Source organism: Mus caroli, unplaced genomic scaffold, assembly GCF_978045245.1.
Source record: "Mus caroli unplaced genomic scaffold, Mus_caroli_1 scaffold_18, whole genome shotgun sequence".
In the NCBI taxonomy this organism is placed as follows: domain Eukaryota; kingdom Metazoa; phylum Chordata; class Mammalia; order Rodentia; family Muridae; genus Mus; species Mus caroli.
This window is the reverse complement of record NW_028227273.1, coordinates 73,790,440-73,807,594: the sequence shown is the minus strand read 5'-3', so window position 1 is coordinate 73,807,594 and position 17,155 is coordinate 73,790,440. Positions and strand designations below refer to the sequence as shown.

Sequence of the window (17,155 nt, the reverse complement as noted above, 5' to 3'; positions counted from 1 at the left end):
CAGATGATCATCTCATTAAATGCTGAGAAAGCATTTGACAAAATTGAGCAACCGTTCATGATAAAAGTCTTGGAAAGATCAGTATTCAAGGCCTATACCTAAAAATAATAAAATCAATATACAGCAAACTAGTAGCCAACATCAAACTTAATGGGGAGAAACTTGAAGCAATCCCACTAAAATCAGGGAGTAGACAAGCCTGTCCACTCTCACCTTACCTATTCAATACAGTATTTTAAGTCCTAGCCAGAGCAATTAGACAACAAAAGGAGATCAAAGGGATACAAATTAGAAAGGGAGAAGTCAAAATATCACTATTTGCAGATGATACAATAGTATAGATAAATTCCACCAGAGAACTCCTAAACTGGGTAAACAACTTCAGAGAAGGAGTTGGTTTTAAATTTAACTCAAACAAGTCAGTGGCCTTTCTCTAAACAAATGATAAAAAGGCTGGAAAAAAAGGGAAACAGCATCCTTCAAAACAGTCACAAATAATATACAATTCGTTGGTGTGACTCTAACTAAGCAAGTGAAATATCTATATGATATGAACTTCAAGTCTCTGAAGAAGGAAATCAAAGAAGATATCAGAAGATGGAAAGATCTCCCATGTTCATGGACTTGAAGGACTAATATAGGAAAAATGGCCATCTTTCTTAAAGCAATGTACATATTCAAAGCAATCACCATGAAAATTCCAACTTAATTCTTCACAGAGTTAGAAAAGGCCATTTGCAAATTAATCTGGAATAACAAAAAAACCTGGGATAGCAAAAACTATTTTCAACAATAAAAGAACCTCAGGTAGAATAACCATCCCTGACATGAAGCTGTATACCTCAGAGCAATTGTGAATAAAAACTGCATGGTACTGGTACAGTTACAGACACTTCAATCAATGAATTAGAATTGAAGAGCCAGAAGTAAACCCACACAACTATGGTCACTTGATATTTGACAAAGGAGCTAAAACTATCCAGTAGAAAAAAGACAGCATTTTTAACAAATAGTGCTGGCTCAAATGGTGGTTAGTATGTAAAATAATGCAAATTCATCCATTCTTATCTCCTTGTAAAATGCTCAAGTCTAAGTGGATTAAGGACCTCCACATAAAACCAGAGACACTGAAGCTTATAGAGGAGAAAGTGGGGAAGAGCCTTGAACATCTGAGCAGAGGGGGAAAAGTCCTGAACAGAACACCAATGGCTTGTTGTAAGATCAAGAACTGAAAAATGGGACCTCATAAAATTGGAAAACTTCTGTAAGTCAAAGGATACTGTCTATAGAATAAAACGGCAACCAACAGATTGCGAAAATATCTTTACCAATCCTAAATCTGACAGAGGGCTAATATCCAATATATACAAAGAAATCCTGAAGTTACACTCCAGAGAACCAAATAACACTATTTAAAAATGGGATACAGAGCTAAACAAAGAATTCTTAACTGAGGAATACCAAATGGCTGATAAGTAAGTAAAAAATGTTCAACAATCTTAGTCATCAGGAAATACAAATCAAAACAACCCTAAGAATCTATCTCATACCAGTCAAAATGGCTAAGATCAAAAACTAAGTTGATAGCAGATGCTGGTGTGGATGTGGAGTAAGAGTATCACTTCTCCATTGCTGGTGTGATTGCAAGCTTATACAACCACTGTGGAAATCAGTTTGGTGTTTCCTTAAATACCTGGGCATAGAAATAATGCCAGATCCAGCAATACCACTCCTGGGCATATACCCATAAGATGCTCCAACATGTGATAAAGACAAATACTCCACTATATTCATATCAGCCTTATTTAAAATAACCAGAAACTGGAAAGAACCCAAATGTTCATCACCAGAGGAATGGATACAGAAAATATGGTACGTTAACACAATGGTACTACACAGCAATTAAAAACAATGAATTTATGAAATTCTTAGACAAATGGATGGATCTGGAGGATATCATCCTGAGTGAGGTAATGCAGTCATAAAAGAACACACATTATATGCACTCACTGATAAGTGGATAATAGCCCAGCAGCTTGGAATATCCAAGATACAATTTGCAAAACACATGAAACTCAAGAAGAAGGAAGACCAAAGTGTTGATACTTCAATCCTTCTTAGAAGGGGGAACAAAATTCTCATGGAAGAAGTTATAGAGACAAAGTTCAGAGCAGAGACTGAAGGAATGACCATACAGAGACTGCCCCAACTTAAGAGCCATCCCATATACAATCACCAAACCCAGACATTATTGTGGATGCCAACAAGTGTTTGCTGACAAGAGGCTGATATAGCTTTTCCTGAGAGGCTCTGCCAGTGTTTGACAAATAGAGAATTGGGCAAAGCCGTCCATTTGACAGAGCACAGGGTCACCAATGAAAGAGCTAGAGAAAGTACCAAAGGAGTTGAAGGGCTTTACAGCCCCATAAGAGGAACCACAATATGATATAACCAGTATCCCCGTAGCTCCCTGGGACTAAACCACCAATCCCCCAGCCCCCCCCCCCAAAAAAAATACACATGGTGGGACTCATGACTCTAGCTGAATATATAGCAGAGTATGGCCTAGTTGGTCATCAATGGGAGGAGTGGTCCTTGGTCCCGTGAAGGTTCTATGCCCTAGTGTAGGGTAATGCCAGGGCCAGGAAGCAGGTTTGGATGGGTTGGTGAGCAGGGAGAGAAGGTGAGGTAGAGGGGGGTTTCGGGGGGAAACCAGGAAAGGGAATAACATTTGAAATGTAATTAAATAAAATTTCTTAAAAAAAAAGAAAAATAGAACTAACTAAGGCCTGAATGAGAAAATATTGTTAAAAAAGATATTAACAATATATGGATTTAGTATCTCCTTTAAATGGGATTTTAAATATAACAAACATTTGACTTCGAGACTGAGCAGGTTCCCTGGACAGATCTTGGGCATTGGTTCAATAATGAGTCCCACAACACCCAGAAGAATCTCAACTTCCATGTGCTCTAACATGCCAAGATAACAGGACTTCAGGATCCATAAGGAAGCTTGACTCCCTGGAGCTCTGACACACACACAGGATAGCAGGATCCCAAGATTCCAGAATGATAGGAACACAGAGACACCTGGAATCTGAGGAATTCCCCCATAACCAAGGATCAAAGGAGGGACAGGCTGAGAGAGCAAGGGCAGGTTATCATTAAAGATAAAAAGGTAGCAAGAAACAAGTGCATGAACATAAGCAACAGAAATCAAAGTTCGTTGGCATCATCACAACTCGGTTTTCCCACCATAGCAAGATCTGGATATCCTATCATACCAGAAAAAACAAGATTCTGATTTAAAATCGCTTCTCATGTTGATGATAGAGGACTTTAAGTAGGACATAAATGACTCCCTTAAAGAAATACAGGATAACACAGGTAAACAGGTAGAAATCCTTAAACAGAAAACACAAAATTCCTGAAGAAAGCACAACCAAAAAGGTGAAGGAATTGAACAAAACCAAACAGCATCTAAAAATGGAAATGGAAACAATAAAGAAAACACAAAGGGAGACAACCCTGGAGGTAGAAAACCTAGGAAAGAGATCAGGAGTCATATACACAAGCATCCCCAACAGAAAACAATAGATAGAAGAGAGAACATCTGTTGCAGAAGATTCCATAGAAAACATTGACACATCAGCCAAAGAAAATGCAAAATACAAAAAGGCTCCTAATCCATAACATCCAGGAAATCCAGGACACAATAAGAAGATCAAACCTAAAGATAATAAGTATAAAAGAGAGTGAAGATCCCCAACTTAAAGGGCCAGTAAATATCTTCAACAAAATCATAGAAGGAAACTTTCCTAACCTAAAGGAAATGGTGCCCAGGAACATACAACAAGCCTACAGAACTCCAAATAGACTAGACCAAAAAAGAAATTCCTCCCATCATATAATAACCAAAACACCAAAGGCACAAAACAAAGAAAGGATATTAAAAGCTGTAAGGGGAAAATGTCAAGTAGCATATAAAGGCAGACCTATCATAATTACACCAGACTTCTCACCAGAGATTATGAAATCTAGAAGATTCTGGGCAGATTTCATGCAGACCCTACGAGTACACAAATGACAGCCCATGCTACTCTATCCAGAAAAAGTCTCAATTACCATAGATGGAGACACCAAGATATTACATGACAAAAACAAATTTACACAATATCTTTCCATAAATCCAGCCCGACATCATGGAGAGACTATTCTAGACAGCAACTTGTAAAAAAAAAAAAAAAAAAAAATGCCTGACATGAGAGACTGATGTGCTCTAAACTTAACTACATGTGAACCATTTGACTGTGGCATAGCAACTCTAATGAGTAGAATAAGAGATTTTGACAAACTATAAATGCTACACAGGATCTGGGACCAATGTTAAAATTACAATTATATGGACTTGAGATTGAGGACTTAGTAAATATCAGGGCAGTTATAATGATAATTTGAACAGACTTTTGGAATTCAACATGGCCACCTCAAAAGTATCTATACTTCTCCTGGGGATTGGGACATTGTCTGAGATAAAACAAAGGCTAAAATGAGTAATCCTTATCTCTATGAAGAGGAAGTCCTGTCCCTTCCTTTAAGATAGGCGTAGTACCTATTGCCTTGTGAAGGTTAGTGCTGGCTACTAGGACTTATCCATGATTTCCTGGAAGACAGTTTAGTCAAATTAGAATTACTGCTTTCCCTTTAACCCACAAAGTGATTATGTTTCTTCATTGTGCTTATTCTCATGGTCAATTAAGTAGCCTGTATCATCATGGACTGGTTCTGATTAAATGTTTGTTTTCATGATAAGAGAGTTTTAATTAAAAACCCTTATTTTAAATTTCTACATTTATAAAAGCTACTCTTATAAACTGTTAGTAATAACTAAGAAATCAAGTTGAAAATCAGTAACTTTATAAATGATCAATCCTTTAGTCCACTCAGAACTACTATTGTAGTTATGCACATAATATATGCACTTACTTACATGAATAAGCCTAACATTGTCTGCTGTATGGGTTTTCCAGCATAAACTTTGGACAATTAATAAGAAACAAGCACATTTTTTTCCATTTAGATAGACTTTAAATAGATACACACTTCAGAGTTCTTCAGATGGGACATTTAAGATATTTTATTTAAAAAAAAAAACTTTTTGTGATACAAAGATCCATCAAGGTAAGGCAGCAATATGTATCTCCTCAAAAGAAGACGGTGGGCAAATATTCGTCTTCACTTTGAGTTTGCTACAAAAGTGTCAAAACTGACTACTAGGATGTAAAGTACCCTTTACCTTGACTGATGACAGTACAAAGTCCAAAATGTTGACAGGCAAAATACTGGATAACCCGAAGTCTCCTAGGCAAGGTAGAACATTCCTCCAAACTTTCTTCTTCAATGTAAGGTTACTCAGAACTTCTGGACCTGGCTGCCAAAGATGGATGTGCCCACTGCTATAGAAAAACGTTGTTTGACTGTCCAAGTAGCCAGTACATCTCTGTCATTCTTTTTAACACATAAGCTCCTTGGTCTGCACAGTTTGCTTGCAGGTAAGATGTATCCCTCTCAGATCTTTGATGGGTTTGAAACCTAGATTAATGATAGACTTCATAAGTCTAAATCTAAATATTAATCAGCAAAGTTCAGATAATATAATAATAGTCACAAGTCCCAAATCTAAACTTTCATTTGCTTTCCTTCTAGTGAAAAACTTTAAATGCACTTTTTGTTGTTCTCTTAAGCAAAATCCCTCTAGAGAATGCTGGATGCAACAAAGTAGGATAGAGTGTAGAAATACTTTGTCAAAAGTGGTTAAATACAAATGAAGTGGAAATTTTAACAGTAATTGTTATTCTCACAGTTCTAATAAGATTTCTTATTTTATATAGTTTACAGATATTACAGATAAAGCCCCTTTCTTGGACTAAAGAAGGAAATGTTGGGATAAGCTACACCCATGCATATTGTGTAAACTGATTGGAAGTTTTTTCCATAATTTACACGTTAGTTGCCACCTAAATCTCTGTAATACATTAATTTGGGGTGGTTATACTTGCTACACTTTCTTTTTAGCCTTTCCCTTTTTCACTTAGTTGGCCTAATCTTATGCAAACTGTGGGGATTAGCCGAAATTGTTTTTCCTATTAAAAGTTTCTTGATTCATATGATTAGCCAATTCATCCCAAGAGAAGATAAACCCTGCGCTAGTGTTATTTGTAGTCTTTGCTGAAGTCATAGTGCCTTAGGATAGAGAAGAATATGAGCAAACATATTTCAGAAATTGTTTTTCACTTCATTAAGGGCCTCAGCAGCAGAGTTCAAGGGAAAGGATAGTTTAAAAACTCCCAATGGCATTCCTGAACCGTTGGAATATTTGTGTCAAACTGAGTGATCAACAAATGCAAAACACACATAGTCACAAAAACATGAACCAAGCATATTTTTACTGGATGCTGTATATTCTGCATTGAAGAGACCAATATACTAATAGGATGTTCTCCTGTATTTTTATCTTCTTGCTCTTGCAAATTCCCAAATTTGTCTCTTCTGTTTTAAAGTTTAATATCAATAGATGTTATTTTGCAATCACTGAAGAGTTTCACCATGAAGGAGATGTTATGATTGGTGCCTTTTTCCCTGTTCATACATTCTACACTGAAAAGAAAATGCCTCATTCAACTATACCATACCAATATTTGGACGGTTACATACAGTGAGTACATTTTTTTTCGAGTTCGGAATTCTTATGACTTAATGGCTATAGGCATTAAGATTTACTTATATTTTTTGACAAATTCACTCTTAGAGTTTCTAAAATGTTTTCATTAATTTATTTTCCTTTTGGATTAAATTCCACACTCAGGAGGAAATGAAATGGTAACTTTGACTGTATTCATTTTAGTATTCACTAAAATGATTGATAACTATAAACTCTTATTTGCCATTTTTGTTATGCCACAATGTCTAGACAGTTTTCAGTGTTATGATTTCAAAGGAGGAAGATTTAGTCTAAGCCTGAACTTTTCCATAGCATTTTGAAAGTCCTGAATGTACCTGCAATATTAGACGATGTTACTGAGTGCAATAATTTCTGAGTGTTTGTTGTGAAGCTTGAGTGAAGAGGCCATGTGTGTTACATGCAGCTGATTCCAGAGCTAAGAATGTCACAATTAGACATTGTGAATACTTTTGTTCTCCTTGAATATTTCATCTATCTCATGTTTTACTATAAAACATGTTTTTTTTAATAAGTGTTTTTTTAATAATTTCATTTTGTTTCTCAGAAAGCTTTCAAGTGGTTACATGTTTACTACCCTGGTTTACAATATCTATTCATGTTTGTTTATATGTGTCTACCAAGACATAGTGACTATGAGAGCTTCATCTTGGTGCTGTTTCTTAGCTTTCAGGTTAATGAATAGTGTCAGGCAGGAGATGTTGAGTTGGACAGAAATATTTATGTATGTTTCTAAATAAAGTAAATAAGATGTTTTTACCCCAAACAGACCTTCATTTCCCAAGAATAACTTCTTATATCTATGAGGGTATAGGCAGTAAGGCATGGAAATAAACAATATCACTTGGAAATGCCTGTGAATTCATGAAGAAATGTGTTAGAAATCAACAAGTGGAAAATGACCAAAAGATATAGATGAAAAAATTTTAGAATCTCTAAAAGTGAATTTGTCAAAATAATAGTCAAAAAAAAAAAAAAAAAAACCAAGTAGGTGTGACAGTGAATTATCCTCTATGAGACAATACTCTGTACTTGGTAAAATATTTTGAGGTATTAAGGCATTAAATCAAAGAAAATGGAGGATAAAACTGTTTATACATAAATTAAAACTTAATGGTTTATTTCTTTATCAGATTTATTGTGAATTTTTAAACATATCAAACATGGCTGGCTATATAAAATTGGTTCTTTGGATAAAATATTTCATGATATTTCTAAGAAATCATAATATTCTCTCATCTGCATAGTAGATAGGACAAATTTGGTTATTGAGTGAGGACTCTTCTATTTCATTCAAATTAATGTTCCTTTTAAGTCCACTTTTCTGGTGCCTTTTCCTCTCAGCAATTCATATGCCAGTGTGTATAGGTATGTGTTTCTCTTTATTTTGTGTAGCAGCAAGCCCTTCACTGAAAAGACTGTACTTCCTGATATGTATGAAATCATTATAATAAGAAGATTATTAGTCATTATAATAAGAAGATGTTTTTTTATTATTAGTCATTATAATAAGAAGATTGATTCCTGTGAAAAACATTGAACTTGCATAAACTCAGAAAAACATAAGCTAAATTAATGACTAAATTCAGTAGCTTTTTTTATAATGTATTAGTCACATTTGTTATATAGTGTGTTCCTTATGAGTATGGAATAATTTTAACAGAAAAGTGGCTTGTTTTAAGGTCACATTTATGGTACAGTCTTTTCAAACATGTAGTGACATCCATTATTTGCATGTATGTTCATATTTTTGATATAGCCCACATTTGCAGGTGAAGGTAAAACTGTTCAAACAAATGTTCTCAACCTGTAATGTTTGTGCTAAAATCAAGATCAGGTCCCCAGGACCAGCACTAAGTTCCTGAAATGTATAAGCCATATTATTGGCCAAAATATTCAATCCTTTTGTTGACTTATCTTGAATATTTCAAAGTCAAACGAATATTCTCTAGGGGTTTATGAGAGTGAAATATTTTCCTTCACATCAAGTAAAATATGGATTTGAATATATATGTCAAAATTAATTTCATCAAATATATTCAATTTTTCCTGTTTATATCTTGATAAAATTGATGTGTCACAAGAATTCAATTCTAGGCAATTTTGTTTTTAGTAGACTTTATTATTTTACTGGAGCTATGCACCATTGTGAGCAATTTTACATATTAAAATAAAAGCCAATTTTCTAGAACATTTCTCATTTAGATAATGCCATTCTAGATTATTTTTCTTCTTTTACTAGATGTTTTCTTTTATTACATTTCAAATATTATTCCTTTTCCTTGCTTCCCTTCTGAAAAACCTCCTTTCCCCTCCCCCTCCACTTTTTACCATGTTTTCCCTCATGTATATTAGCAATGAGTATGGCTCCACTCCTAACTATATTGTGATTCTTAATTGGCTTTATATTTGATCTCACTCTCTCTTTGAATTTCAGCAATGCAGATTGTTGGGAGGTATCAGCATCAATCTTAGGTCAGGAGCCTCTTAGCTCTGGATTGGGCACATTTTTTGTGTATCTCTCAAGAAGGGACACTTGACAGAAAGTTCCTTAAAAAGGTTATTAAGCATACTCTTTAAAAAATATAAGATTAGTGTTATGTCCGGCCAGCAGATCACAGCCTGGGTTCTAGCCTGGAAAGGCATTTTGGAAACCTGGAAGAGAAGAGGGGCTAGGCGGTGAGAGAAAGAAATGTAGCTAAGACAGCATTCTGATCAAAGCTCAATTTTACTTTTTTCAGACACTCAGTTATAAAGGAAGGGGGAGGGAACCTGATTTTCCACCAAGTAACTCGGGGTCCAGTAGCAGGACGAACATGTGTGTGCCTCCAAGCAGCAAAGCAACAGGGTCCAGCAGTAGGCGTGGCAGGACGAATGAGCAGGAAGCTCCACCCTTGAGCAAGCAGATTCCATGCTGGGGAAAGGGAGACCACATCTCCTCCCATTTGTTAACAAAAAAAGGAAAAAAAGAAAGGGCTGGCCTGAGGCAGAAAAATTATCTATGCTCAATAGTTCTGCCTGAGTTCTTAGGGATAAAGAAAAAACCTGTTTCCGTGGGATTCCCTATCTTTTCTAATGGTAAGCTGTATCTGGCTAAGACTGTCCTTATAATCCTAGTGAACCACTAACAGAATAGTGCTGAGCTGTAGGCTCTGACTTTATAATGCTAATTAGTGCTGAATAGGTAACTTCCTGGTTGCATTTTAAGTAGGGCGTTGGAACCCTAGCTAAGTTTGACTGAACAAATTTGAAATATGCTTTATTAAGAATAACACTGAGTTGATATTCCTCCGCAATTTTGGATGACAGGCGGGGAAACAGGGAGAAGGGGTAAGACTGGCTCCTTAGTACAAGGCCAATTGGCTTTTTTATTTGGGTGGGAGGCAGTGAAGGGCTTGCCCTTTCGACAGTAAGGTCTCCAACCTCTCTCCCCCCTATTAATTAAGTTTAATAAGGCAACGCTTAACTGAGGTGATCAAATGATTTTCTCATCCGTAGATGAGTGGGCCTTTAACCTTGGCTTGGGTGGACATTGACCCGATTCCTCCCGTGGGTGTTATCACAACCCACATCTGTGGCTTTTGGTATCTTTTGGGGAGGGGAGGCAGTGCCTTAGGTATTTTTGTTTTTTAGCTGGAATCAGATACCAACCTCCTTCAAACCAGGTGTGTTGCACAGGGAACTCAGAAACGGTCAAGCTGGACCTTCCCCTGCAGTAATCTCCTGCGCCAAGCAGTAGACATACTGTATTCATATGATCATGAATCAATATGCGCAGTTCTGAGTCCTGTGCAGTCTCTAAAGGAGACTTGTCAACCTCAGATTTAGCAATGCCTAGACAAGAATTATGTCATTAGTAACACCACGAATTGTGGCTAAAATAGAAGCTGGAAGTCTTTCCTCCTCATCCCTGTTATTCCCATAGCCTGAGGAACTAAGGACACCTTGCAATAACAGCAAGGGTGAAAAGCCAGAGGCCAGCTATGGGACTAAGTCCATCTCTATCAAAATAAGAACTAATCTCTGTAAATATTAGAAATTTTTACTTCCCTAGCTCTCTTGGTAAATCTAAATTCTATCTGAGACTGAAAGCCACGTGCTGGAATGTCTTTGAAAGGAAGATAGTAATAGCCACCTGTGTGCTCTTGGGGGAGGGGAAGGTACACCTGCAGGTCCTGCGGGAGAATGTAGATTGACCTGCTTGAAAAAAGAAAGAGATCTAGACAATGAGGAATTAGTAATGTAAATTTTCTTTTGGGGGAAGTTCAGGTACTTTATTCAGTTGCAAATTGTATAGCTAAAGCTAGTCTCCGACCTCCTGTGGGGGATTTGGCTCAGAGGAAAACAGCATTTCTGGGAGCTTCCATTTCCAGCTGAATTCTAAGCAAAAGAGGAATTTTAGTCTTTAGAATGATTCTTATGAGAAGAGAAAGGATCTGTGTTTATCTGACGAATTAAGCTCTCTGGCAGCCACCTTGCTCCATCTTCATCTCGTGAAAAAACACAAACCGAGCCCCTTCCCCAGATTAGAACCGGATCTGGACCCTTCCATTCGTTAGTCAGGGGATCCTTTTATTTTACCAATGGATAAGAATTAGAAGTAACTGGATGCCAATGGCGATCTGCTGCAGAATGACCTTTAATGTCAGTTCGCAACAAGTTTAGGACAAATAAGGTGAAGGCAAGATGAGCCTTTGGTGACCTTGGGGGATATGTTCTGAATTAACTTTGCTAGGTAATTTAGAATATAGGAATCTCTAATAATTGGACTGAATATTAGACCAGTCTAAGATTGAGTTAGAATGGCTGGTCACACTGAAGAAAAGTGAAAAATCATTATGACTCTATTAAATGACTAATTTTACTAAGTCTGAATATACAGTCTTTGATGAACTATTGCCATAAAGTTAAAAGGCTAGAAGCTAGTCTATACTGGAAAAATGACAAGCAAGGATGGATCTAAAACATGAATTTAATCTTTTAGTCCTTTTAATCAGGACACTGAGTTAACTTACCTGTCAGCTCAGCACACGAATTACTAATATGTTTCTGTAGCGTTCTGTGGAGAGAACCTGTTTTTCCCTTTTCTAATAAGGTAGCTGTTTTAGGATCAATCTATAAGCCAATAAGTAGACCCTTTTAAGATACTAAAAAGCATTTATTAAATTTGACATTTTAATCTCAAAATTTGAAAATAAAGGTATGATTTAAATAGTGTGCATGGAAATGCACTAAATAGTATATATGGGGATACAATTTCTCTCTTTTGTCTTTTAAGAGGTTAAAGTTTAAAATTTTACAATATCTAACCTTTTGAATTAATAACTTGTTGGACAAAACATTTTAAATACTTGGCTGTAAAGGGGCAGTGACTAACTGCACTTTCAATCATGTTTCTTAAGGAGCGGTTGTAACTAGAAAGCTTGAAAAGTTATTAAGAGTCACACGTGTATAATTTATTTATTTATTACCTAGAAATATGTATAAGCAATTGTAAATTTGAGAATTAAGAGTATCTGAGAGACGAACAATTTTTAAGCAATTGAGAGCTCAGAGATACGGCATTGACTATTAATATACAAATTAAGGTTTGAATGTTTAGCATTTTAAAACACCATCTACAGCACACAACTAGATTATTTGTGCTGGGAACAGGGGCAACTGTGTGTCTTAAGACTCTGCCCCACAGCAGCTAGTTGGGCCCACGTGGGCCAACGATTGGCTGGGAGGATGAGAAAAAATGACTTTACAATAATGTTTTTTCTGGCCAAAGAATTGTCTTGGGCACAACTAATTTTTAATTACCAATTAACAACAATTATAAAAGCTTTCTTTATTTTTTATAAAACCTTTTGTAGTAAACTAAAACCCTAAATAATAAAAGGATACTGTCTCTGAATCTTTTGGGTGAGAGCAAGGATTTAAGGTAAACTTCCCTTGAGAAGCATTAGTTGATAAAATACTTTCCACTTAGGAAACAATATATACTGAAAGATTAAAACTTTTGGTTTCTTGTATAGAAGCAGAAACAATAAAATTTTTTCTTACATAATGTAAAGCTATATTAGCCATACCTAGAGGCAAAATTTTCTAGTGATTACCAGTTTACTAGAAGCAAAAATCTTTGAATTTAAGCATTATTTTAAACATCTGAATAGATCTGTAACACTGTAAAAAAGAAATTTTTTTGAACACAGGGAAAAACTTTTTCAGGCATTGTTTGCAAAACAAAAGAAAGGCCACAAGCCGCTCTGGGGCTGCCCAGAGCCCTGTATTGACTCAAACATAAAATACTTTTTAATCTGAGCATCAATCTTAAATTTGAAATCAAACTGCAAGCTGCAGTCAATGGAACAATGGCAGTTTTAACCATAAATTTTAAGTTTTTTTGCAAGGTTAGGATAATACCTACAACTTTGGGAAAGCAAAACTTAAGTTTAAAACAATTTATCATCTTTAAAATCAATATTAGAAGCATTATTATCATATTATGAAGTTTAGATGTCAATTAATACCTATGAATACCTATTAAAGCATGCTTTAATGCTTTAATAAAGAGGCATTGCTTTAAATCTTATCTTAAATTTTACTATTTAGGATAGGAACCACATTAATCATTATTTAAACTAGAAATATCTTTAGAGACCCAGCCTTTAGGGCTGCCTTAGGCCATGTGTCGGAAGGACTCTAAACTTGAGTTATCAAATTTAACATTAACCATCTGTAGCAATGTAACAATTATTAATCTTAACCAACAACTTATGAGCTGAATGTGAAAACATGTAGAGCACATTTTTAATAAAAAAGAACCAAATGAAGCAGTTAATTTTAGACCAATCAGAGAATATTAATTTTTGTAGCTACAATCATAGAATAAAAAAGCACTTTACCATTGTCGAACACATTAATCATGAACCATTTATCAGATTTTTTACTCCAAAACTAAGAGGCTATGCACTTGCTGTTTTTTTTTTTTTTTTTTTAAACGAACATTTTTCCAGCAGGGGCCGTCCTTCCACATGTCTGGTTTCTGGCTGAAACACGTGGCAGCTCTTGGCTTTGCAGATAAAGTTTTTTATACCATCTTTATTATCCAACATAAAACATAGAACATTCATTCATACAGACTGGACACGAACATACATGAATTGAACACGAGAACAGATTGGTGTACCAGACATTAAACAAGACACAAAAAGGGGACAGAGTACTCCTGCTATAAGGCCCAGAGAGAACGAAGTATGGCACTCCTGAAATTTCTCTCTGCTTTTTGGGACAATTTCCTCCCTCATGATGCAGTTTTTATAACTGCGGCAATCCGCCTGATTATTAATTTCCTTTTAATAAACCCTTTCCTTTCTCACGCCTAACAATGTAGCTTTTGCGAGCCACAGCCTACCGCCTTAGCCCAGCTCCTCTTAAGCTTCACTGCTGAACCTAAGTGAACCAGCGCTCGGGTTTAACGCTGTCTCAGCTTAGCCCATCCCTTCTCCGGTATGAATTTCCTTTATCCTTTAATTATTCCATGGAGCTCCAAACCAGCAGTGTCTCTTCCAAAAATCCTTTGCCGTTTCTCAGTCCCGCATTGGTTCGCCAAATGTTGTGTCCGGCCAGCAGATCACAGCCTGGGTTCTAGCCTGGAAAGGTATTTTGGAAACCTGGAAGAGAAGAGGGGCTAGGCGGCAAGAGAAAGAAATGTAGCTAAGACAGCATTCTGATCAAAGCTCAATTTTACTTTTTTCAGACACTCAGTTATAAAGGAAGGGGGAGGGAACCTGATTTCCCGCCAAGTAACTCGGGGTCCAGTAGCAGGACGAACATGTGTGTGCCTCCAAGCAGCAAAGCAACAGGGTCCAGCAGTAGGCGTGGCAGGACGAATGAGCAGGAAGCTCCACCCTTGAGCAAGCAGGTTCCATGCTGGGGAAGGGGAGACCACAGATTAGCACTAGCCAGCTGAATGACTTTCTTCATTTTGTACACATGGTCAGTCCTTGATTTCATGGAAGGAGAATGTTAGATATGGATACATGGGATAAGACAGGGTTAAATATTAAAAATTTCTTTACAGAGAATGGACATTTTGTCATGCCCCTTATAGCATTTGCTATTTGAAATGTGCTCAGGAAGGCATTGACAGATGACAAAAAAGCCATATGTGCTCAGGAGATATTAGTCACCTCCTTGGGAGGGAACTCTACTACTACTGTCTCGCTCAGCATCTAAGAACAAGAAATGTTTATTCCTTGACAGAAAAGTCTGAGAAAAGTAGCTCAAAAGAAGGTAATGATAAATCAAAAAATGAAAAATGAACTTCAAAGGAGAAAACTGACTCATAAAGGAAATTAACAAAATATAAACATAAGTGGCCTACTCTACAGCATTTATATATAAGTCATTTCATAATACTCCCTGGAAAACATAACAAGAAATCAAAGAGGTATATTGGATTCGCTGTTGGTATACTACAGACTCAGCATCAGGGTAACTGTTAGGCTGTTTCCCAGTGAGTATGAAGAATAACAAATACGATAAGGATTCCTTATGGGAACCCTTTTGATTTAAATTGCTTATTACACCTCATGATTAACTTAAAATAGCCAGAGCCTGCATAACTGAAGATGAATTTTCACTGTGAATGAATATATACATATAATAATTTGGCTCAAAAAGAGTTATGTAAGATGTCTAAAAGAAAAGATGAGAATGAAAGAATTAATATATGAAATGTTTATGGGTTTGGGGGAATGGTTTGAAGAAAAAACTCACCAAAAAATGGCAAAGGAAGTTCTAGTAAAAATAGAAGCTGCAGCTCTAGAAGTATAGAGATACTTGTCCAATAGAGATACACATACCAAAAGGCTTTTAAATATCTTACAGAAACTAAAAAATATTTTGTGGACTCTTTTGCTCAGGTGATAGAGGCTCTGAAGCCAAAGATTTTGTTTTAAATCATCTGACATTTGAGAATGCTACAGTGCTTGTCAGTATCCTCTAAAGACAATTTAAAAATGTGGAAATTAATTTAAAGCATTGCTGAGGTCGTTACTTCATATTTTTAAGTTGTACCCATTACACAACAACTGCACAAGGCCTGAACACTATCCAAAATCATACTAGTCAAGGACAGAATAAAATAACTTAGTAAATCAGCATGGCTCACAAAATTATTCAAGTAATAAGCCTTGACACATCAGCAAACAATGTTTCAGTAAGGCAGGGGGTGCCATAAATTTTAATCCTCCTGGTCCTACTAAGCAGAAATCCAACCAGGTATCCTCCATGTCTGAAAGGCTTAATGATATAATTTCTGAGGCTATGGAGTGCTCACAAAAAGGGACCTATCATGACTGACCTCCAATGACCCAACAAGCAGCTGAAAGGGTCAGATGTAGATACTTGCACCCAACCAGTGGACAGAAGCAGCTGACCCCTGCTGTTGAATTAGGGAAGGCTGAAAAAAGCTGAGGAGAAGGGCAATCCTGTAGGTGAACCAGCAGTCTCAATTAATCTGGACTCCTGATATCTCTCAAACACTGGACCACCATACGGACAGCATATACCATCTGAGATGTGGCTCCCAACACACATACATTAGAGAACTTCTGGGTCTGTGTTCATTCAGAGATGATGCACCTAATCCTCAAGAGACTGGAGGCCCCAGGGAGTTTATAGGTCGGGTGGGATGAGAGTTGGGGGTATCCACACGAGACTAGTAGTGGGGAGAAGGTGTGGGATTTGAAGCAGTCTGAGGGTGGGGGTGGGGCCAGAAAATAAAATATGGAGTGCAAAAAATAAATTAATTTAAAATGTAAAATAGCTATGAAGCACAAAAAAATGAAAATGAATAATTAATAAATGCAACAGAATAAATAGCTAAGTGAATGAAGGCAGATCAAAAAGAGTACATGCTGAATGACTGCACTTAAATAAAACTCTAGAAAACATAACTCTACAGTGACAGAGAGAACAATTTAGTGAGTGTGGTAGGTTAGCTCCTCAAAGCTCTCTCTTGTTACCATGTCCTGGTATTCCCACCTGGCATATTGGCTGGATATTGGAGTAACTGTGTGTGTGTGAGTGAGTGTGTGTGTGTGTGTGTGTGTGTGTGTGTGTGTTTGTGTGTGTGTGTGTGTGTGTGTGTATAATATCAGCAGAAGCCAGAAGAGGGTTTAATACCCTAGATCTAGAGTAAGGTGGTTGTGAGCCACCCGTTGTGGGTGATGGTAACTAACCTCACTATGTGCAATGAGTACTCTTAACTGCTGAGCTGCCAACTCTCAAGATTGCAAGAGTGACTCACATCTACGAAACAGAATGTTATAAAATTATTCCAGCTTTGACATTAAAGTTATCAACAGAAAAAACAAACAAACACAAAAACACACAAAAGAAATCACATTATTGAAGAAACCT

At 36.6% G+C, this 17,155-nt stretch overlaps 1 protein-coding gene across 2 annotated transcripts in view; it reads left to right on the top strand.

Moving 5' to 3' along the window:
* Positions 1–6,369: 6,369 nt before the first annotated feature.
* The window catches only part of LOC110283711 (vomeronasal type-2 receptor 116-like), a 37,764-nt gene continuing 26,978 nt past the window's right edge, over positions 6,370–17,155 (top strand). The window contains exon 1 of one of the 2 annotated variants that reach the window (XM_085832793.1): positions 6,370–6,718. In XM_085832793.1, coding sequence (XP_085688919.1) covers positions 6,498–6,718 — 221 coding nt within the window. In that variant the 5' untranslated portion in view covers positions 6,370–6,497. Of the gene's footprint in view, positions 6,719–9,690; positions 9,821–17,155 lie in introns of those variants that run through there. The other variant, XM_085832794.1, reaches the window with a different exon arrangement.